General features: G+C 41.4%; 1 protein-coding gene across 1 annotated transcript in view; it reads left to right on the plus strand.

The window, feature by feature from the left end:
* Positions 1 to 24,254, plus strand: part of SNTB2 (syntrophin beta 2) — a 125,577-nt gene that overhangs the window by 55,086 nt on the left and 46,237 nt on the right. The window contains exons 2-3 of the mRNA XM_054454120.2: positions 9,156 to 9,369; positions 22,399 to 22,609. Coding sequence (XP_054310095.1) covers positions 9,156 to 9,369; positions 22,399 to 22,609 — 425 coding nt within the window. The remainder of the gene's footprint in view (positions 1 to 9,155; positions 9,370 to 22,398; positions 22,610 to 24,254) is intronic.

Below are 24,254 nucleotides of genomic sequence, written 5' to 3' on the forward strand. Positions count from 1 at the left end.
ACCTAAAGTAGTCAAACTCATAAGGACAGAAAGTAGAATGGTGGTTGCCAGGGGAGAGGGGAACGGGGAGTAATTGTCTAGTGGGTATAGACTTTCAGTTTGGGAAAGTGAAAAAGTTCTGGAGATGGCTGGTTGTTGTGGTTTCACAACAATGTGAATACTTAATGCACTGAACTGTACGTGTAAAAAATATGGTTAAAATAGTAAACTTTATGTTGTGTATGTTTTACAATTACAAAAAAAAAAAAAAAAAAAGAAGCAGCAGCAGCAGCCATTACAGTGGCTGGTCTGGGTTAACCAAGGCACGTTGGCAGTGGAAACTGAGGGGAGTAGGTAGGCTAGAGAACAATTTCAGATGTGGTTTGGCACCTGATTAGATGTAGCGGGTAGGGACAGGGAGTGGTCTGCAAAGGTTTAGAGAAGCATTTTCCAAACCTTGATTGAGCATGAGAATTAACCACCTGGGCAACCTTTAATAAAATACAGAAGAGTGTGCTTCACACCAGGCTAACTGTAGTACTGGTTTAGACCCTGGGTTGTGAGAAAGATGATGATGCTAATCCTTATAACTACACGAGTGAGCACAGGAGCAGGGGATAAAGGATAATGAAGATTAGTTCTTGTTTGGATATGTTGAATCTGACGGATGGGGCAGCACCCAGGTGGTGGGATTGGGGCCAACAGGAGATATTGGTTCTAGAGAGCTGTGTCAAACTGGAGATCCAGCAGAAAGCTGACAGGGATAAGAGGATGAAGTGAGAAGTGCTAAAATCAGAGCCTTAGGGAACACCTGGATTATAGGGATAGGAGGAGAAAAAAGTCACTTAAAAAATAAATGGCCAGAAAGAAGGAATACAAAACAGCTGGTAGAGTGCATTGCCATACATATTGGAATGGTCGAGCATAAGGATTGAGAAAGGGCCTTTGGATTGGGTAAGAAAACATTGATAACCCTTTAGAATGCTGTTTTAATTCAGAAGAGATTAAGGAGTGAAAGGAGAAAATAGAAACAATAAGCAGAAATTGTTTTGTTTTGATTTTCAAGGAATGGTGAAGGGAGGGAAGAGCCAAGTCTGGGTTCATCAGGTCAAGGGAGTGTTTTTTCAGTTTGAGTAAACTTGGTACTATTTTAGGCCAGCATTTCTATTTCTTTCTTTCTTTTTTTTTTGGCAGAGTTTTGCTCTGTTACCCAGGCTGGAGTGCAATGGCGCAATCTTGGCTCACTGCAACCTCCGCCTCCCAGGTTCAAGTGATTCTCCTGCCTCAGCCTCCCGAGTAGCTGGGATTATAGGCATGTGCCACCATGCCCGGCTAATTTTGTATTTTTTGAGTAGAGACGGAGTTTCTCCATGTGGTCAGGCTGGTCTTGAACTCCCGACCTCAGGTGATCCGCCTGCCTCGGCCTCGCTAAGTGCTGGGATTACCCGCATGAGCCACCATGCCTGTTAAGCCAGTATTTCTATGGAGCACTTGTGTTTCGTGGACCTTCTGCTTACCTCCTTCTTTTCTCCCCAGCCCTTTGGTAGTGGAGTGTCTGCTTTCTCCTCTGTACTCACTTCCTTGCTTGTGCTGGAAGTCTTCCATTGGCCCTTCTAGGTCCGCTCCTTCTCTACATGCCATCTGTCCCAGGACGCTGACCTGCATGGACAACATCAGCAGACTTCCTTGGCCTTTGGTTTTTGTTGGTTTTGGCCGATGTGGAGCCCCAGTAGGACATTGGAGGGAAAGAAGGAGGAGGGTGAGATTGGAGCATTTATCCCCTTGGCACCCAATTTGCAGGTCACTGCAATCTGGCTGAATTGACTGAAAGTCACTGCTCCTCTCACGTCGGTCTCTATAGGGCTCTTTTCTTCTGGGTTTGGTACCCACTCTCTTTCCTATTTCCGTCAGGCCTATGTGTGGAAACAGCTAATAGCCGTGGTATACTACACTCTATTTTTCCATGTGGTTTCCCTGCACTCTGCCCACACCTTCATAAGTTGTCCCTTTATTAAATCCCTTACTATCGTTTCCTGCTGGGATCCTAACTGATACAGTGGTCTTATCCAGTTTCATGGCATTAAATAGCAACTATATGCTAATAGCTCCCAAATTTATGTTTTTAGCCTACATCCATTTCCTGAACTGCAGACTTATATATCTAGCTGCCTATTAGACTTGATTGTCTAGTGTATGTCTCAAGTTCCTGATCTTTCTTCTAAACCTGTCAAGGGGAACTCTATCCTTCTAGTTGTTCGGGACAAAAATCTTGACGTTATCCTTGACTCTTCTTTTTGCCACCCCCTTATGTAATCTGATGTAGAATCTGACCACTTCTCACCACCTCCACTACTATTCCCCTGGTCCAACTCCCATCATCTCTCATCCCTGATAACCTGCCAGCTGGTCTTCCTGCTTTTGCCTTGACCTTCTTTCATTCTATTTTCAACATAGTGGTCACTTGCTCCTGAAAATCTCCCAATAGCTTCCTATTTCAGAATAAAAGCCAAAGTCCTTGCCATGACCTAAAAGGCTGTACATGGTCTGCCTCCCAGCCCCGTTACCTTCGTGACCCCATTTACTACTCTGTCCCCCTCACTTACCCAGCTCCAGTTACTCTGGGTCTCCTTACTGTCTAACACTCCTGTTAGTAACTCCTGTTACTGTCCTAACACTGTCTCCCTGGCTGGAATGTTTCTCCCAGATATTTGCATGGCCAACTCCCTCATCTCCTAAAGTCTTTGTTCAAACATCTTCTTAATGGCTTACCCTAACTACCATATTTAAAATTTAAAAACTGACACCCTGGGCAGCATTTCTGACCCCTTCCCTTGCTGTGTTTCCTTTTCCCATTACACTTAACATCTTCTAATATACTGTATAATTTACTTATTTTATTTTGTAATTATCATACTGTACAATTGAATTTTTTCCCCTTAAGATATACAGTTCTATGAATCTGGACACATACATAAATTATAACACATACATAAATTCTTGTAACTGTCACCACAATCAGGATACAGGACCGTTCCATGGTTTCAGAAAACTCTGTTGTGCTATCCCTTTATAATCATATCCCTTCTCACCCCTAACCCTTAGAAACCACTGAATTTATTTTTTTATTTTTATTTATTTATTTATTTATTTTGTCAAGACAGGGTCTCACTCCGTTGCCCAGGCTGGAGTGCAGTGGCGCAATCTCATCTCACTGCAACCTCCGCCTCCCGGGTTCAAGCCTCCTGCCTCAGCTTCCTGAGTAGCTGGGATTACAGGCATGCGCCACTATGCCTGGCTAATTTTTGTATTTTTAGCAGAGGTGGGGTTTCACCATGTTGGCCAGGCTGGTCTTGAACTCCTAACCTCAAGTGATCTGCTCACTTTAGCCTCTCAAAGTGCTGGGATTACAGGCATGAGCCACGGCGCCTGGCTAGAAACCACTGAATTTTTCATCATATATTTTTTTCTTCTCAATAATGGGATCATATAACTTTTGAGACTGGTATAATGCCTTTCAGATTCATCCAAGTTACTGACTTATAAATAGTTTGTTCCTTTTTATTTCTGAATAGTGTTCTATTCTATAGCTGTATCACAGTTTATCCATTCACTTCCATTGAAGGAAATTTGGGTTGTTTCCAGTTGTGGTATTTAAGAATAGAGCTGCTAAGAACATTAGTGTACAGGCTTTTGTGTGAATGTAAGTTTTCATTTCTCTAGAATTTCATTAAATTATTAATTACATTATTATTTTTTGCATATTTTATTCACTGGCTAATAATTCTACATGCCTAAAACAGTTCCTGGTATATAGTAGGAGCTCAATAAATTAGTGAATTTGCTATGTTATTTTAGAATGAAGAGGAAGAGTGAAAAGAGTCACTCTGAACTCATTCAAGGTTCATATCACCAGACTCTAGACTGCAGTCTACTCAAACCCCAAATGGCCAGGAGACTTGAGCTGAAAGACACCTGCAAGTTGAGAATGTAAAAGGCTTTTTACTCAAAGCAAAGCAATTCCTTCCTCATGTTTTTGATAGTCATTTATCAGCCTCCTGACTTGAGAGAGGAGCTTGGGATGAGGTTGGAGAGAATCCTCCTGAGAGAATACTTTAACAGTGACTGTCAACGTAACTCATTCTGGTGCAAAATGCACAGCCAGATCTTCCACTCTGAGAATAATCCAGGAACAAACTTGCTTGAAAAAGCAGGGGAAATAATGTTGTGTGACTAACTTAGTTTCACTTAAGCTCATAGTAAAGATCACCAGTTGGGGCATGAAAAAGGTAAGAGTTAGAGATAAAGAGGAACATAACGATTATATGATAAGTTGATGTTTATAAAAGAGATTGATCTATTTATCCAAATATGTGTGTTTGCAGCCATAGGCTGTGTCTGCCCTATTATGTATCTTTTTGAATAAGGTTTTTGTTTTGTTTTGTTTGTTTGTTTGTTTTGAGATGGAGTTTTGCTCTTGTTGTCCAGGCTGGAGTGCAATGGCATGACCTTGGCTCACTGTAACCTCTGCCTCCCGGGTTCAAGCAGTTCTCCTGCCTCAGCCTCCTAAGTAGCTGGGATTACAGGCGCCCGCCACCACACCCGGCTAATTTTGTATTTTTAGTAGAGATGGGTTTTCGCCATGTTGGCCAGGCTGGTCTCGAACTCCTGACCTCAAGTGATCCACTCGCCTCGGCCTCCCAAAGTGCTGGGATTACAGGTGTGAGCCACTGTGCCCGGCCTGGATAAGTTTTTTTTTTTTTTTGTGATGGAGCCTTACTTTCTAGCCCAGGCTGGAGTGTAGTGGCACAATCTCAGCTCACTGCAACCTCTGCCACCTGGGTTCAAGCGATTCTCCTGCCTCAGCCTCCCCAGTAGCTGGGATTACAGGTGCCTGCCACCACACCCAGCGAATTTTTATATTTTTAGTAGAGATGGGGTTTCACCATCTTGGCCAGGCTGGTCTTGAACTCCTGACCTTGTGATGCACCCACCTCAGCCTCCCAAAGTGCTGGGATTACAGGTGTGAGCCACCATGCTCAGCACTGGCCTAGATGAGCTTTAAAAAGCCAGGGTGGGCGTGGTGGCTCAAGCCTGTAATCCCAGCACTTTGGGAGACTCTGAGGTGGGCGGATCACCTGAGGTCAGGAGTTGGCAAGCAGTCTGGCCAACATGGTGAAACCCTGCCTCTACTAAAAAAAAAAAAAAAAAACCACTTAACAGGTGGGGTGCAGTGGCTTATACATAATCCCAGCCCTTTAGGAGGCCAAGGCGGGTGGATTGTTTCAGCTCACCAATTAGAGACCAGCCTGGGCAACATGGCGAAACCCTGTCTCTACTAAAAATACAAAAATTAGGTGGGTATGGTGGTGTGCACCTGTAGTCTCAGCCACTCAGGAGGCTAAGATGGGGGGATGGTTTGAGCCCAGGAGGCGGAGGTTGCAGTGAGCTGAGATCATGCCACTGTTCAGCCTGGGTGATAGAGCCAGACCTTGTCTCAAAAAAAAAAAAAAAAAAAAAGCCACTTGCATTCAGTTTAAAATCAGATGCTGCCTCATGCCCCAAACATGGAACTCTTCGTAACCTTATTCATTAGAGCTTAGAATTCAGTAAGAATCAGTTGGATTTTGGATCCTATCCGGTGCATTATAGTTTTTGAAGCCTCAACAAGATTTCTGTTTACATGTCTTTCATGTTTAAAGTTTGAGCAAGAGGCTGGGTGGTGGCTCATGCTTGTAATCCCAACGCTTTGAGAGGCTAAGGCGGGAGGCTTGCTTGAAGCCAGGAGTTTGAGACCAGCCTGGGCAAAATAGCAAGACCTTGTCTCTACAGAAAATTAAAAAGTTAGCCAGATGTGTCGGTGTGTGCCTGTAGTTGCAGCTACTCAGGAGGCTGAGGCAGGATCACTTGAACCCAAGAATTTGAGGTTACAGTGAGCTATGATTGTGCCACTGCACTCCAACCTGAGGGACAGAGTGAGACCGTGTCTCAAAAATAAAATTAAGATAGAGTTTGAACAAGGTCTCAAAATAAGTTTTCTTCATTTCTTAAATAAGTTTTTAAAATAAATACTATGGAGTTAACAAAAATTTTAAATATACAGAACAACATAAAGAAAAAAATGCAATCCTACACCTGTATATAAGCACTATTGATATTTTGATTAAGTTCCTTCCAGACATCTTTACAGGTACATGTGTGCAGTACATGTATGTGTTTTTGTCACTCTAAAGAAGAGAAGGGATCACAGTAATGCTTTTGGGGTGGGAGGAAGCCACCTTCACGTTCAGTAAAAGGGATACGTGAGGCTGGGCATGGTGGCTCAAGCCTGTTATCCCAGCATTTTGGGAGACCAAGGTGGGTGGATCACGAGGTCTGGAGATCGAGACCATCCTGGCTAGCACAGTGAAACCCCGTCTCTACTAAAAATACAAAAAATTAGCCGGGCGTGGTGGCAGGCGCCTGTAGTCCCAGTTACTCGGGAGGCTGAGGCAGGAGAATGGCGTGAACCCAGGAGGCGGAGTTTGCAGTGAGCCCTGCACTCCAGCCTGGGCAACAGAGTGAGACTGCATCTTTAAAAAAAAAAAAAAAAAAAAAAAAAGGAAAGGGATACATGAATGGAAGAAAGAAAATTAGCTTCAGCATCTGAACACTCAAAACAGTTTGTAAACATCAGTGTTTAATTAAATATTTTGAGGATTATCTTCAACTATCAGGAAAAATGAAAGTATTCTGAAATATGTTGTGGGTTCTGAGTTGAACTGAAAGCTCCATGTGGGGGTGTAAAGGCTCTGCTTATCCAGCCACATGTCCAGGTTAAGGCCTTAACATAGGACTGAAACAGAAGACTGTTAACTTTTTGCCATTCCCAAACATAGAAACAGATGTCCATCCACAGCTCTTCAGCCATTCTGGATGGCTAATTAGATGGGGGTATGGACTATATTGCCATCAACTCAGATAAAATTCATTGCTCTTTTAATAAGGCAATACATAAATTGTATGTGTATGTCTGTTTTTGTTTTAGGATGTGTGTATAATCAGTTCAGTGATGCTACTGTGTGATTGAATGAACTGAGTAGATCGTTAAGGGTTCTTTTCTAACCACTATATTATTCAAGAATTCATTTAGAATGTCTTTCATTTCCTCCAGTTGGTAGCCCAATAGTGTACTGCCTTAAATGTTCAAAAAGCATGCCTCTGCCATTTGCAGTAACTGGAAACCTTAGGAATTTCTGCCAAAGTCCTTCAAAGCATAAAGCTGAAGTATGTATTGAAATGCTTGAGTCAGCTGCTCAAGGGTTATACTGACTGCACTCCTGCTGATTTTTCTAGGGTAAAAAAATCTCTTTGGTGACCTGAGGCAGCTAGCTTTTACTCTACCCAGAAGCACATGTATTATAACTATGCACAAAAAGCACAGAGATATACTACATCTAAATTCTAGCATTGGAATTGTTATATTTTTTATTATTATACTTAATTTCAGTAGATCTTTTTAAATAATGTATAAGAAAATAACTTTAACTCTTCTACTGATTACCATTAAAAATTTTTAACTCTTCTCTAACTTTCTAATTTAGGGAAGGAAAAAGAAAGGTACCTACTGTATTTATTGAATGTTTAGTATGTGCCTGAAATTTTTATTTGCTTAGTGTTACTCCCATTTTGTAGATGAGGACCTCAGAAGAGTTAAGTGCGGTCACATAGCTTTGAGTAGCAAGCACAGTTAGGATTTGAACAAGGTCTTCTTGATTCCAAAGGCATCTCTGTGACCACATCATGCTGTAGAATGAGCTGTCAACTATTAGGCCTATAAAAGACTATCAGCCTTATTAAATAAAAAAAACTAAGTTGCAGAACAGTAAGCATAATGTACTACCATATGTATGATCAGATATACACGCACGTGTATGTGTTTATTTTCATACATACTTAGCATACCAGGCATCTCTTTGAATGGTTGCCTCCACGAATGGAGACAGGGTAGCTAGAAATCTGGACTTTTATTATAAAACCTTTTATACCTCTTGAGTTTTGTTTTATGTGCATGTATTACCTATTCACAGGAGAAACTGTGTGTACCACTGTGCCCAGCCAGTTTGTCTAGTTTTTGAAACAAGAACACCACGCCTCAAGTGACAGTAATTGTAGTCATGACTGAAGTAAAAGAAGTATTTTATGAGTTTTAAAATTGAACTTAAAAAAGCTTCCTATCTACTAAAAGCTTGATTTTCATTTGGGGCCACATTAATGGAAATAGATTATTTTGAACAAGCAAGGGGGATCAGTTGAGTTGTCTTTGTGCTTATTAGATCATACCTTATCTTGAATATACTTTATTTTTGCACTTGATTTTAAGAACTGTGATGACCTGTTTACATAGCTGTCTCCCCTACAAGGCTGGGCATTCCTTGAGGGATAGAATCCATGGCTCATTTGCCCTTGTGTCTTTACTGGCTAGCCTAATTCCCGACACTTGGTAGGTAGCTAATGAAAGTTGATTGAGTTGAATGGGAATAGAAATACTTAGCTTAGTATGGGGAGGAAAGAGAAGAGAAAAATCTGTCTTCAGACAATTACAGAGTTCTCATGTAGAAGAGAGATTAAGTTTGTTCTATATGGCTTGAGAAGACAGGGAACCAATGGGTAGATGTATGGAGAAGTTTCTAAAGGTTGAGTCATCTAAAGACTAGATGGGTCTGTCTTAGAATCTGTCTCCAGGGGATTCATGGCTCTTTAACTTACTTTTTCCCCCCCACTTTTTGTTTGTTTGTTTGTTTGTTTTTGAGGCAGAGTCTTTCTCTGTCACCCAGGCTGGAGTGCAGTGGCACAATCTCGGCTCACTGCAACCACCACCTCCCGGGTTCAAGCGATTCTCCTGCCTCAGCTTCCTGAGTAGTTGGGACTACAGGCGCATGTCACCATGCTCACCTAATTTTTTGTATTTTTGGTAGAGACGGGGTTTCACTATATTGACCAGGCTGGCCTTGAACTCCTGACCTCAAGTGATCCACCCGCCTTGGCCTCCCAAAGTGCTGGGATTACAGGCGTGAGCCACCGCGCCCAGCCATTTCCCCCACTTTGTTATAGATATAGCATGTATGTGAATACTTTAGTTATCATTTATTATAGGAAGCAAAATTACTAACCTTCTTCTTTGATTTTTTTGTTCATAGTCAAGTTCATCCGAGAAGTAACACCATATATCAAGAAGCCATCATTAGTATCAGATCTGCCGTGGGAAGGTGCAGCCCCCCAGTCACCAAGCTTTAGTGGCAGTGAGGACTCTGGTTCGCCAAAACACCAGAACAGCACCAAGGACAGGAAGATCATCCCTCTCAAAATGTGCTTTGCTGCTAGAAACCTAAGCATGCCGGATCTGGAAAACAGGTGAGGTGTACCTAACAAGAACATCATACCTACAGCTTTACAAACTTAAGGACATGTTGCAGTATTATATGACTCTGTTAACTCAGTTATACAGAAGAAAACATCAGTCTGAGGTGAGAGATGCATTTTTGGGGTTCCACATTTTAAGTTATTCTACATATATACATGTATATGTGTAGAAAAATTTTGAACAGACACACAAGAAACTGTTAATGGCTTTACCTCTAGTGTGTCACATAAGACTAAAGGGGTGAAAGAAAGAGGGGGCATCTTCTCTTCCTTTTATGTCTTTCTGTAATATTGTTATTACTGTTTTCACTATGAATATGTATTACTTTATAATTGAAAGAAGTCTTGTTAAAGAGAAATTTTTAAATATCTCCTTAGATGGAAATTCCTTATACTGTAGGTAGTATAGAGTTAGAAGTCTGCATTATGGTTCTGGCTGAATCAACCAGCAGTGTGACTCTGGCAAGTTAGCTTCCCTTGACCTCAGTTTCCTCATTTGCAAAATGAGAAAATTAGATTGGATAATTTCTGATGTCCCTCCTAGTTCTGTAATCATATGTGTTCTATAACTTTGTCTTCATTAACTCAATGAAGTGGCACTGGTAGACCGAATGTTAGGTTAGAGATTAGGGGAAAAAGTAAGATGAAAATAACTTGCCCAAAGACATAGTTAAGGACAGACTTTTTATAATGTGTTTTCACTATTATGGTCTCCTCTGATCTTAATGCACAGCCAGGTCCCTGATCAGGATGGAATGGAGCACAGAAGACACCAAGAAACTGAGTGGCCTCCTTGGGTTTTTAAGGCCTCCTTGGGTGTTTAAGGCTTTAAAGCTTCTGCTCTGTAGTATATTATGTGGTTTGCTGGAATGAACTGAGCTCTGCAGTCAGACAGACCTTGGTTTGAATCCCAACTAGGTCACCTGCTCAAAGTAAGGTTCTGAGCAAGTCCCTTCACTTCCATACACCGCCATGTCATCATCTGTAAAAAAAGGGATAATGGTACTTAGTGTGCAGATTAAATGAGATGGTACCTATAAAGGCCCTTACACAGAGCCAAGCACATACAGTAGGTTCTCAAGAAATAGTATTTTTAAAAAGTCTTAACTCTGCTGGGCACAATGGCTTACACCTGTAATCCCAGCACCTTGGGAGGCCAGAGTTAGAGAATTGCTTAAAAACCAGAAGTTTAAGACCAACTTGGGCAACATAGTGAGACCTCGCCTCTACAGCATTTTTTTTAAAAAAATTAGCCAGACATACTGGCGTGCACCTGTAGTCCTAGCTACTTGGGAGGCTGAGGTGGGAGGATCACTTGAACCCAAGAGTTCAAGGCTGCAGTGAGCTAGGATTGTGCCACTGCACTGTAGCCTGGGTGATAGAACAATATCCTGTCTCTTAAGAAAAGTCTTAACTGACTACTATGTAAACACATTTTGAAAATTATATTCTGATGTATTTAAATTGTTGGCTTTGTTTTAAAAGTTCACGACATTGTAGAAATTACTTTATGCTACATATAGGTTTATTTCTGGAAGGTTGTGTGTATGTTGAATCATCCAAGTGCAACACAGCTTGATCTTTAAAGGAATTTTATATTCTTTTCATAAAGTAAGAATTTAATTTGGGCTGGGCGAGGTGGCTGACACCTGTAATCCCAGCACTTTGGGAGACCGAGGCAGTTGGATTACTTCAGGTCAGGAGTTCGAGACCAGCCTGGCTAACATGGTGAAACCCTGTCTCCACTAAAAAGACAAAACAGCCAGGCATGGTGGCAGGCACCTGTAATCCCAGCTACTTGGAAGGCCGAGGCAGGAGAATTGCTTGAACCTGGGAGGCAGAGGTTGTAGTGAGCCGAGATTGTGCCACTGCACTCCAGTCTGGGTGACAGAATGAGACTCTGTCTCAAATAAAATAAAATAAATAAATAAACAAATGAAATTCATTTGAGCCAGACATGGTGGTGGCTCACACCTATCATCCCAATACTTTGGGAGGCTGAGGCAGGAGGATTGGTTGAGGCCAGGAGTTTAAGACTAGCTTGGGCAACATAACAAGACCCTATCTCTACAAAAAAAAAAAAAAAAAAGAGACAGAGAGAAAAAAAGAGATACATTTATATAGAGCCCTTGGTCTGTTAATCATGGGCTTTTTTTTTTTTTTTTTTTTTTTTTAAAGTTAGGGGCCATAGAGAATTAAATAGAATAGAGAAACGATGTGATAAAGAAGAACAAATTGCAACTACATTTGTCAACTAGCTGTCAGGCTGAGAAAAGTATAGAGTCAATTTTGTTATAAATCTTTTTTTTTTTTTTTTTTTTTTTTTTTTTGAGACAGGGCTTCACTCCCCTCACCCAGGCTAGAGTACAATGGCGTGGTCTTAGCTCACTGCAACCTCTGCCTCCTGGGCTCAAGTAATTCCCCTGCCTCAGCTTCCCAAGTAGCTGGGACTGCAGGTGCATGCCACTGTGCCCAGCTAATTTTTGTATTTTTTGTATAGACAGGGTTTTTGTTACATTGCCAAGAGTGGTCTCCAACTCCTAGATTCCAGCAATCTACTCGCTTTGGTCTCCCAAAGTGCTGGGATTACAGGCATGAGCCACCGCGCCCAGCCATAAATCATTTCTGAGAATAGGTACCTATAGTGCTGCTGATGTAGCTGGGTATTGAAGAAAAAGGCAAAATGTTATAAAGTTTCTATAGAAACCCGGGGTTGTGGGAGTGGGCAAAGAAGGAAGGAAGAAGATGATATGACTTGGCTATATTGCTAAACGTTGTGCTACTTCATCATTCACTAAGGATTGAAGTCCAGTTAACCTTGGTCTTTGTTAAAACTTGGGGGCTGAATTTTCTTTGACATATTTATACACTAAAGACATTTGGTGATGGTCAGATGTGAAATAGATTTTCAGAACCAAATGGAGAGGGGAGTTTGGGGCTACAAGAGTTGTACTATTATACCTTCCTTTTCAGTAAATGATCAGTCTACTCGACCGTGGCATACTATATAAGGAAAGGTCTTAGAAGATCCACGCTAGTTTTGAGATTCTCAGTCTTAATGCTGCAAAGTAACTTGTTCTAATTTTACTTAAGATATCAAAATTTGGCCGGGTGCAGTGGCTCACACCTGTAATCCCAGCACTTTGAGAGGCCAAGGCGGGTGGATCACTTGATATCAGGAGTTCGAGATCAGCCTGGCCAACATGGTGAAATCCCGTTTCTACTAAAAATACAAAAATTAGCCAGGAGTAGTGATGCACGCCTGTAATCCCAGCTATTCGGGAGGCTGAGATAGGAGAATTGCTTGAACCTGGGAGGTGGAGGTTGCAGTGAGCTGAGTTTGCAGCACTTTGCAAAACTCTGTCTCAAAAAAAATTTTAAAAAATAAAAAATTTTGCAAATGATTTGCTTTTTGTAAAATATAAATTGGAAGAGATTCAAGGTTATTCCTATGATGATACCACTTATACTTGCATTTCCATGCGCTTTTTAGACATAAAAGCAGTAGAATTACAAGGAATTTGCAAAAAATATGCATGACTTCGGCTATACTCATGGGAATGTGAACATCTGTGTGTCTTGGCAGAAAAAATGTACAGAACCATTAACTAATTAGACCTCAGTTATGAGAGAAGATAGAAGTTAGGAAGATAGGCTTTGTAATGTTGGTCAAGCTACTTGTTTTCCACAAGCCTTGCATTTCCCCTGTATAAAATAAGATTATAGGAGGATTAAATAAGACAATAATAAGTTCTCAAGTTATTATTATAGGCATTGTTAGTGTCCTTGTGACCTTAAATAAGTTCCTTAATTTCTCTGTCCCCCTGTTTTCTCTGTAGAATGGACATAATATCTGCTCAACTATGTACTTTAGAATGAGAATAAATAATATCTATAAAATAACTCAGAGCTGGGGGCTCATGCCTGTAATCCTAGCACTTTGGGAGACTGAAGCGGGTGGATCACTTGAGGCCAGGAGTTTGTGACCCTGTCTGTACTAAAAATAACAAAAAATTGCCCAGGCATGGTGGCACACACCTGTAATCCCAGCTACTCAAGAGGCTGAGGCATGAGAATCGCTTGAACCTGGGAGGCGGAGGTTGCAGTTAGCCGAGATTGTGCCACTGCACTCCAGCCTGGACACACCAGGTGACAGAGTGAGATTCTGTCTCAAAAAGAAATAAAAATAAAATAATGAAATAACTTGGAGCTCATTGGTCCTTAAATTTATCTCAGCTCTGTTAAAGGAAATATCCATTTGTTTATCTGTTTTTTATTGATAGTCACTTGAACAATTTCCAGTGTGGAGTTAGTATTAATAAAGTTACTGAATATTTTTGTACTTTTCCTTTTTTTTTTTTTTTTTCTTCTGGTTTAAAGGCCTCAGAAACATTTTCATTTCTGTTGGGTAAATTCGTAGGAGTGGAATTGCTGGGTCAAAGGATAGGTGCATGTTTAGTTTAAAAAAAAAAAAAAAACTAGGCCAGGCTCAGTGGCTAACGCCTGTAATCCCAACATTTTGGGAGGCTGAGGTGGGCAGATCACCTGAGGTCAGGAGTTCAAGACCAGCCTGACCAACATGGAGAAACCCCGTCTCTACTAAAAAAACAAAGTTAGCTGGGCGTGGTGGCTCATGCCTGTAATCCCAGTTACTCGGGAGGCTGAAGGAGGAGAATTGCATGAACTCGGTAGGCGGAGGTTGCGGTGAGCCGAGATCGCACCATTACTTACACTCCAGCCTGGGCAACAGGAGTGAAACTCCATCTCAAAAACAATAACAACAAACTGCCAGGCTGGGCACAGTGGCTCATGCCTGTAATCCCAGTACTTTGGGAGGTCGAGGCGGGTGGATCACCTGAGGTCAGGAGTTTGAGACCAGCTGGGCCAACATGGTGAAACCCCATCTCTACTAAAAATAAAAAAATAAAATAAAATAAACTGTCAGACTTTCTTCCAAAGTAATTGTGCCATTTTATGTTCCTGCCAATATATGAGAGTTTTCATTGCTCCACATCCTCACCAAAAGGTGTCAGTCTTTTTAATATTTACCTTTGTGATGGGTGCATAGTGGAATCTTTTTGTGGCTCATCCTTCATTCTTATCTAAAGCCTTCACTTTCTAAAGCAAAAATGTGTTTGATATTAGAGGGAAATACCCTTTTTTTCTGCTTTACTACTTTGATTTAGTTCCATAGAGCTGAGAAAAAGTAAAAAGTGCTAATGATCAGAATGAGCAAGTGCAGGGGAAGAGGAATTTTACTCCCTTCCTCTACCTTGAGTTTTCAAGACCTCACTGGATGCATCTTGATGCATCTGGTAATTATACGTATTTCATTCTGGAAAGTGAACACTTATTAAATAATGATGAAGTCCAAGGAGAGAACATGAGCCCCTTCCTTAGCAATCAGTATTGTAGGCAGTGTAAAGTTTAGGAAGAACAAGGTGTTCTTAAACACTCCTTTCGGAAATGTAAATCCACGTTCCTTGCATTGGTTCACAGTGCTTCAGTCATCTCCACATTGGCTGTTTTCCATGTAAAAGGTAAATTTTGCCTTTATAATGTGTAAAAGTATATGATTATTACTAAGTTGAACACATAAGTTATATCAAAGACTTTGCTAAACAGGAGAAGTAAAGTAAGCTAGACTTATAGAATCCTGTGTACCTAAACACTGATTTGATTCATCTGATCAAAATGTTAATTGCATTTCTCAGAAAATCCTCTGGTTTGACACGAGGCCAAAACTTCACACATTATAGCTATCTCCTCTTCTCCCTTGTGGACCCAAATGATTACTGGCAGATTGTCTCCATATTTTTATTAGCAAAGTTTTCATTGGAATTTGCTTTTAAAATAGCAGTAGGCTTTACAAATTACTTTGTCCCCTTCGTCAGTTTTTTTTTATTTTTTTTTTGAGATGGAGTCTCTGTCGCCCAGGCCGGAGTGCAGTGGCACAATCTTGGCTCACTGCAAGCTCCGCCTCCCGGGTTCACGCCATTCTCCTGCCTCAGCCTCCCGAGTAGCTGGGACTGCAGGCGCCCGCCACCACACCTGGCTAATTTTTTGTATTTTTAGTAGAGACGGGGTTTCACCGTGTTAGCTAGGATGGTCTCGATCTTCTGACCTCGTGATCCGCCCACCTCGGCCTCCCAAAGTGCTGGGATTACAGGCGTGAGCCAGCGCACCCGGCCCCCTTTGTCAGTTTTAATGGTTTCTTCAAAGGTGGACTCTTTTGGATACTAGACTCATCAGTCCTATTTTGGAGTTTCTTTGCTGTTTCTTCTAATTTAATTTTCTATTTCGCAATCCCTTTTCAAGAAAAATCGCAAAATTTTTCTTTTCATAAAAAACTGGTTAACTGGCCAGGCGTGGTGGCTCACACCTGTAATCCCAGCACTTTGGGAGGCTGAGGTGGGTGGATCACGAGGTCAGGAGATCGAGACCATCCTGGTTAACATGGTGAAACCCTGTCTCTACTAAAAATACAAAAAATTAGCCAGGCGTGGTGGCGGGCACCTGTAGTCCCAGCTACTGGGGAGGCTGAGGCAGGAGAATGGCGTGAACCCAGGAGGCGGAGCTTGCATTGAGCCAAGATCGTGCCACTGCACTCCAGCCTGGGCGACAGAGCAAGACTCTTGTCTCAAAAACAGAAACAAAAACAAAAAAACTGGTTAACTGTCAATGGGAAATAACTTACTGTCTATTCTCATCTTTTTTCAGCCCAGTGGTCCCGGTATCTACTTGTGTTTAATCAGGCTTAGTTTTATTTTATAACAGATTTATTTTCCATTCTTCCAGTTATTAATAACTAGGATCTGAGACATCAGGATTTTCAGAACTCAGACTGTGTCAAAGGAGGAATGTCTGAGAGATTGTCCTAGGAATTGTATGATGTGTAAAGACTTTCAGAAGGTGAACATTCTGTGCCTCGAGAAGGATGAACTGATTGCTATCTGTAGTGCTAAGTAGGTCAGTAGGAGGAGTGAAGGAAATTTCTGGTCAAGGTTTTGCAGCTGAACATTTAGCATGTGCTTAAAAGATGTTATACTGGTTACAGTGCCAAAGCAACTAGATGGAAATAAATAGTCCCTCTAGGAAATAGTCAGCCTGATATACGATCTGAAATAAGGACATCATTGCCTCCCCCACCCAGTTTGGTGGGATGAGGGTGACTCTGAATCTTCTGCTTGAATGAGGGTGGGGCAGTCACTGGCCACTGGATGTGGGGAATGCTGACAGGCTTTCAGCCATACCACTCAGAGTAAAGCTGCATGCTTTACTCCCACTTCCAGAGGTAATTGGTAACACTGCTTCCCCGGCCTCTTAGGGATTCTCCAACATGGATTGGCTGGGATTTGGCTCTTTCCACTTTTCTTAAATCGGCTAAGTCATTTAACTCCTCTGTTTACTAGCTTCCAAAATTTTGTTGTAGTCACTCCTCTCCTGTTCTTGGATTTGTAAGATTATGCTTTTAAAAAAATCCCCTTTAAGTTTCGTGGTGACTTCTTACATACAACCCCAAAAGCACAATCCATAGAGAAAAAACTGACAAGTTGAACCTCTTTAATATTTAAAACTTCAGCTCTGCAAAAGACACTTAAGAGAATGAAAAGACAAGCCACACATTGGGAAAAAATCTTTACAAAATACATATCCAATAAAGGACTGGTATCCCAAATATACAGAGTGACCAAGCACGGTGGCTCATGCCTGTAATCCTAGCACTTTAGGAGGCCAAGGCAGGAGGGTCACTTGAGCCCAGGAGTTCAAGACCAGCCTGGCAACATAGTGAGACCCCGTCTCTACAAAAAAAAATTTTTTTTAAAGTAGTTGGGTGTGGTGGTGCACACCTGTAGTCCCAGCTAACTGGGAGGCTGAGGTGGGAGGATCACTTGAGACCTGTATGGTCAAGGCTGCAATGGGCTCTTAGGGTGGAAGAATTTCTGCCCAGTAATCTGTGTCCCTACTGATGACTTCTGTGTGTAGTCTCATTTTTCTTGCGTTCAATTAAATCTCACCAGGCCATTTCTGTCTTTATTGTAATTCATCTCACATCCCACCATAAAATTATTTTATTATTATTTTTATTTTATTTATTTATTTTTTAGAGACAGGATCTCACTCTGTCACCCAGGCTAGAGTACAGTGGTACTATCATAGCTCACTCTAGCCTTGAACTCCTGTGCTCAAGAGATCGTCCCACCTCAGCCTCCCTAGTAGCTAGGACTGCAGATGTATGTCACCATGCCTGGCTAATAAAAAAAAATTTGAGGGCCGTGCACAGTGGCTCATGCCTGTAACCCCAGCACTTTGGGAGGCCAAGGCGGGCAGATCACGAGGTCAGGAGATCGAAACCATCTGGCTAACACGGTGAAACCCCGTCTCTACTAAAAATACAAAAAATTAGCTTGGCATGGTGGTGGGTGCCTGTAGTGACAACTACTAGGGAGGCTGAGGCAGAAGAGTGGCGTGAACCTGGGAGGTGGAGCTTGCAGTGAGCCGAGATCACAACACTGTACTCCAGCCTGGGTGAAAGAGCGAGACTCTGTCTTAAAAAAAAAAAAAAATTTTTTTGTTGGGGCTGGGCACGATGGTTCATACCTATAATCCCAATACTTTGGGAGGCTGAGGCGGGTGGATCACCTGAGGTCAGGAATTTCAGACCAGCCTGACCAACATGGTGAATCCCCCTCTCTACTAAAGATACAAAAACTAGCCAGGCGTGGTGGCACTTGCCTGTAATCCCAGCTACTTGGGAGGCTGAGGCAGGAGAATCGCTTAAACCAGGAGGTGGAGGTTGCAGTGAGCTGAGACTGCGCCATTGCACTCCAGCCCGGGCAACAAGAGGTAAACTCTGTCTCAAAAAAAAAAAAAAAAAAAAAATTGGTTGGGGTGGGGGGCGACGCAGTGGCTCACGCCTGTAATCCCAGCACTTTGGGAAGCTGAGGTGGGCGGATCATGAGGTCAGGAGTTCGAGACCAGCCTAGCCAACATAGTGAAACCCTGTCTCTACTAAAAATACAAAAACTAGCCGGGCGTGGTGGCGGGCACCTGTAGTCCCAGCTACTCGGGAGGCTGAGGCAGGAGAATTGCTTGAAACCAGAAGGCGGAGGTTGCAGTGAGCCAAGATCGGGCCACTGCACTCCAGCCTGGGCGAAAGAGCGAAACTCCGTCTCAAAAAAAAAAAAAAAAGTTTTGTAGAGATGGGGTCTCACTTTGTTGCCCAGGCTGGTCTCAAACTCCTGGCTTCAAGTGATTTCCCCGCCTCAGCCTCTGCAAAGTATTGGGATTACAGGCATGAGTCACTGTACTTGCCTAATTTTTTTAAATGGTGGTAAAATACACATAACATGAAATTTCTTAATCATTTTTAAGTGTACAGGTCAGAAGTGTTAAGTATATTCATATTTTTGTACAACCAATGTCCAGAAATTTTTCTTCTTGCAAAACTAAAATACTCTAGTCATTAAAAAACTCCCCATTTCACCCTTCCTTCAGCTCCTGGCACCTACCATTCTGCTTTCTGTGAGTTTTCTCTAGATACTTCATAAAAGTAGGCTCATATGTTATTTCTTCTTTCGTGACTGGCTTATTTTACTTAGTATAATATCCTCAATGTTGATGCATGTTGTAACATGTGTTAGGATTTCTTTCCTTATTAAGGCTGAATAATGCCATTATATGTATATACTACATTTTGTTTATCCATTCATCCATTGATGGACATTTGGGTTGCTTCCTCCTTTTGGCTATTGTGAATGATGCTGCTATAAACATGGGTGTACAAATGTCTCATAAAATTATTTTTTAAGTTCATTGTTTTGATCATGTTGCCCTCCTGTTGAGAATTCTAAATGATTCTATGTTATTAATAGTGACCAATTAAGGCCTGGCACAGTGGCTCACACCTGTAATACCAGCACTTTGGGAGACCGAGGCAGGCGGATCACTTGAGGTCAGGAGTTCGAGACCAGCCTGGCCAACATGGTGAAACCCTGTCTCTACTAAAAATACAAAAAGTTAGCCAGGCTTGGTGGCGTGTACCTGTAATCCCAGCTACTTGGGAGGCTGAGGCAGGAGAATCGCTTGAACCCGGAAGTCAGAGGTTTCATTGAGCTGAGATCGTACCACTGCACTCCAGCCTGGGTGAAGAGCGAGACTCCATCTCAAAAAAAAAAAAAGTTACCAATTAATATTCAGACCTAACCTGCTATTCAAGACCCTCTAAATTCTGGAACCAAGCTACGTCTTAATATGTTTAGGTATAGAATAGGAAATCAAAGAGCTCATCAGAACTGTATCTAAATAAAAAGCAAATAGCTTAAAACTTGTTATCTAAAGGTTTTCCTCTGAGTAATATGAACTTTCGAATACGGACTTTTCTTAAGCCTTTTGGCTGTTCACGACTCTTATTTATTTATTTTTATTTATTTATTTTTTTTCTTGAGACGGAGTTTCGCTCTGCTGCCCAGGCTGGAGTGCAGTGACACGATCTCGGCTCACTGCAAGCTCCGCCTCCTGGGTTCACGCCATTCTTCTGCTTCAGCCTCCCGAGTAGCTGGGACTACAGGCGCCCACCACCACGCCCAGCCAATTTTTTGTGTTTTTAGTAGAGACGGGGTTTCACCACGTTAGCCAGGATGGTTTCGATCTCCTGACCCCGTTATCCGCCTGCCTCAGCCTCCCAAAGTGCTGGGATTACAGGCGTAAGCCACTGCGCCCAGCCACAACTCTTATTTTATGTCTTCTATTTTCTAGAACTTTTGTCCTATTTTGCTGTTACCATAGAACTTTGATAGCATATAAAAGATGGATAGATGGTAGGTAGGCCTGGAAGTAGCTAGATGATCTACTTTTTTCATCACTGTATCTCCAATACCAGTGCCTAGCACAATATTTGGCATATAGTAGGTGCTCAATAAATGTTTAAGAAAGGATAGACCAACCAGAATTCAAATGAAAATGAATATTTGCAATACAAAATATGACAATTTAAAGTATTTGGAATTATAAAGGGTTTAGAAACTTTGACAAAAGAGCTTCAAAGCAGAAATGCTAGTGTACTTGTAAATTGCTTATCTTTTTGACAAGTGGCATAGAATCTGATGATAGTGCTTTTAGGCAGCAAAAACTGTGTTCAGAAAATAATGTAAAGAAAACTCTCTCCCTGGTCATTGGCAGTTTGTCAGTTTGTAGCCTACCATGAAAAACACTAATGGCCTTTTTTTTTTTTTCCATTTTAAAAGATAGATATGTTCACAGCAGAGTATATATCTTAGTCATTTATTTATTTATTTGACTTTTAAAATTTATCTTTGCAAGAACTTTGATTAAAACACAAAACAATATTCAATAGATTGCTTTATAAATAATTTTTTCAATGTGTATTTAAAATATTTTAGCTATTTTCTAAAGGTTACTTTTGAAATATAGATTGTTCTCAGTGAGCATTAATACAGAACAGTCATAGTGTTGATCTCTTGACTATTTTTCTATCATAATTCACTAGAGGAGTAATCATATAAAAGTACCCAAACACAGTTCCAAATTTTCATAAAGAGTAATAATCTTCTGCTAATTTTCTTTTTCTTTCTTTTTTTTTTTTTTTTTTTGAGAAGGAGTCTTGCTTTGTCACCCAGGCTGGAGTGCAGTGGCGCAATCTTGGCTCACTGCAACCTCCAGCTCCTGGGTTCAAGCAATTCTCCTGCCTCAGCCTCCTGAGTAGCTGGGATTACAGGCATGTGCCAACACGCCTGGCTAATTTTTGTATATTTTAGTAGAGACAGGGTTTCGCCATGTTGGCCAGGCTGGTCTCAAACTCCTGACCTGAGGTGATCTGCCCATCTCAGCCTCCCAAAGTGCTGGGATTACAAGCGTGAGCCACCATGCCCGGCCGCTAATTTTCTATTTATTTCACATAATGTAAATTTCAGTTCATTATATGGCAGTACATCTTTTTAAGCTGGCACTACTTTATACCAGAATTTCCTAAATACTTAAAAGGGTATCAGTTCCTTCTTTACAGTGTGCCTATGTAGTTCAGCAAGCATGCTTTTCATGTCTTAGACATAGAAATTAAGGCAAAGTGATCTACTGTAGACTCTACAGTAAGTTCCCTCAGCTTATTACATTAACACTGAAATGACAGATCCAACAGTTGGTGTTTCTTTTTTTAATTTTTTCTCAGGTTCAGTAACTAGCCCAAGTTGGTCTTTCTGATTTTTTTTTTTTTTTTTTTTGAGACAGAGTTTTGCTCTGTCACCTAGGCTGAATCTCGGCTCACTGCAACCTCCACCTCCCTGGTTCAAGCAGTTCCCCTGCCTCAGCCTCCCGAGTAGCTGGGATTACAGGCACACACCCCAACACCCAGCTAAATTTTTTGTATTTTTGATAGAGTCGGGGTTTCACTATGTTGGCCAGACTGGCCTCAAACTCCTGATCTCAGGCAATCCGCCCGCCTTGGCCTCCCAAAGTGCTGAGATTACAGGAATGAGCCACCGTGTCCGGCCTCTGATTTTTATCTTTCCACATGTTGTTTTCTTTGGAATTGGACTCTAGGGAATTAAGAGAAAGTATCTTTTTTTTTTTTTTTTTTTTTTGAGATGGAATCTCGCTCTGTCACCCAGGCTGGAGTGCAGTGGTGTGATCTTATCTCACTGCAACCTCCGCCTCCTGGGTTCAAGCAATTCTCCTGCCTCAGCCTCCTGAGTAGCTGGGATTACAGGCACCCACCACCATGCCTGGCTAATTTTTTATGTATTAGCAGAGACGGGGTTTCACCGTGTTGCCCAGGCTGGTCTCGAACTCCTGAGCTCAGGCAATCCGCCTGCCTTGGCCTCCCAAAGTGCTAGTATTACAGGCATGAGCCACCATGCCCAGCCGAGAAAATATCTTTATTTGAGTATACAAATTTATTTGAAGAATGCAAAATTAAAATAGATTTGCAGTGATGTATTTTAAACCTGGCAGGTTTGGTGACTTCTGTCCTAGCTCACTTTTTTTTTTTCTTTTTCCACACAGATTGATAGAGCTACATTCTCCTGATAGCAGGAACACGTTGATCCTACGCTGCAAAGATACAGCCACAGCACACTCCTGGTTCGTAGCTATCCACACCAACATAATGGCTCTCCTCCCACAGGTGTTGGCTGAACTCAACGCCATGCTTGGGGCAACCAGTACAGCAGGAGGCAGTAAAGAGGTCAAGCATATTGCCTGGCTGGCAGAACAGGTAGGCTGGGAGGCAGGGCAGAGTATCACCTGGTTCCCATTCAGTGCCAGGATGGTTCCTCATTTAATATATCTGTAATACTTACCATGCAGTTAGGTCCTGGATATCTAGCTTGCAGATCTTTTGTTTTTCGGTGTTTTGTTTCACCTCCCTTTTTCTCCTTCTACCTTTGTCTATTTGTTGCTAATTATCCACTCAACCAGAAGTAGCTGACATAGTAATCACTATCATACTATTACTAAAGAAGTTCTTATTACCATCTCTATCCTTAATGACAGAGGATAATTTTCATGATTTTAGATCAGGGTCAGCTAACTTTTTCTGTAAAGGGCAAGATAGCATCGCAGCTACTTGACTCTTCTGTTGTAGCAAGACAACTGTCATAGGCAATAGGAAAATGAACGGGTGTGACTGTGTTTCAGTAAAACTTTATTTACAAAAACAAGTAAACTGGTGGTTGGCTGGATCTGGCCCAAAGGTCATAGTTTCCCAACCCTTGTTCCCTACTGGAAGAGCTTCTAGGAGCAGCAGGCTATAGTTGATTCCTCTGCTCTGGGAAAAGTATAAAATATACAAAATACTTTACAATTAGACAGAGGTACAATTGTCTTCCATAACTGAAAAGTGAAAAAAAGAGAAACAAGAAAGCCTGAGTGGATGTTGAGTGAAAGGAAAAGAACTTGAAAACCCAAGTTATTTTAGATCCCAGGTTTGACAAAAGGAGAGTAAAAGTTCTGTGTAACATTATGTTACATCTTTTTTCTTCACCATCAACTAGGCTAGAGGGGCTTGAAAAAAAAGGACTGGACTAGGGGGCTCAGAGATGAGTGTTTAAGTGCTAGCTCTGTTTTTCACTGCTTTTGAGTCTTTTCAAAACTTACGTTTTGAATCCTAGTTGTGCGTGCAAAGGGCCAGGGAGTGGACTAAATAACTGGTTTCCAAAAAAGCAGAATCAGCACAGGAAGGATTTTGTTCTTTCATTTTTGATTTTTTTTTTTTTTCAAGTACAGTTTCCCACTGGTTCCCGCCTTCTTCCCCAACATAGTTCTAACTTTTTTTTTTTTAAAAGCTGAGGCTGATTTTATTTATTTGAGGAGGATATTGTCCCCAAAACAGTTCTGATGTGGTAGGTCTGTTGGTGGTGCCTGGTGACCTTGGTGGTACCAAGTAATTGTGTTAATTGAGGGGTTAATTTTGGTCACCAGCGAGAGTAATTTTTTTATTTTATTTTTTGCCACTTCTCAACTTTTTATGAGCATTTCAAATAAAATTATAATAAATGAGAATGTAATATTAGTACAGTGACCATTTCTATAAAGCATAATTAGAATAAATAAATTAATGAAAGTCATGGTATAAGTACTTATGACTGAAAATTTTAACATTTTAGTTGTGTTTATCATTGTTTCTATATTTTATATGCTAGTTGAAAAACTGAATTGCATAGTAATTGTTCTGTGCTTTTGGCATTGTTCAAAATCCTCATGATTTTAAAAAGGTAGCACATTCACATGGTTGAAAAATCAAACAAAAAATTAATGGGTGAAAACTCTTGCCGTCATTCCCGTTACCTATCCACCTGTTATGCCCTTTGCCCTGGAAAGGTAACAACTCTTATTCCTTTCTATTGAATCTTTTGAGAGTT

The sequence above is a fragment of the Pongo pygmaeus genome, chromosome 18 (genome assembly GCF_028885625.2).
Source record: "Pongo pygmaeus isolate AG05252 chromosome 18, NHGRI_mPonPyg2-v2.0_pri, whole genome shotgun sequence".
Classification (NCBI taxonomy): Eukaryota; Metazoa; Chordata; class Mammalia; order Primates; family Hominidae; genus Pongo; species Pongo pygmaeus.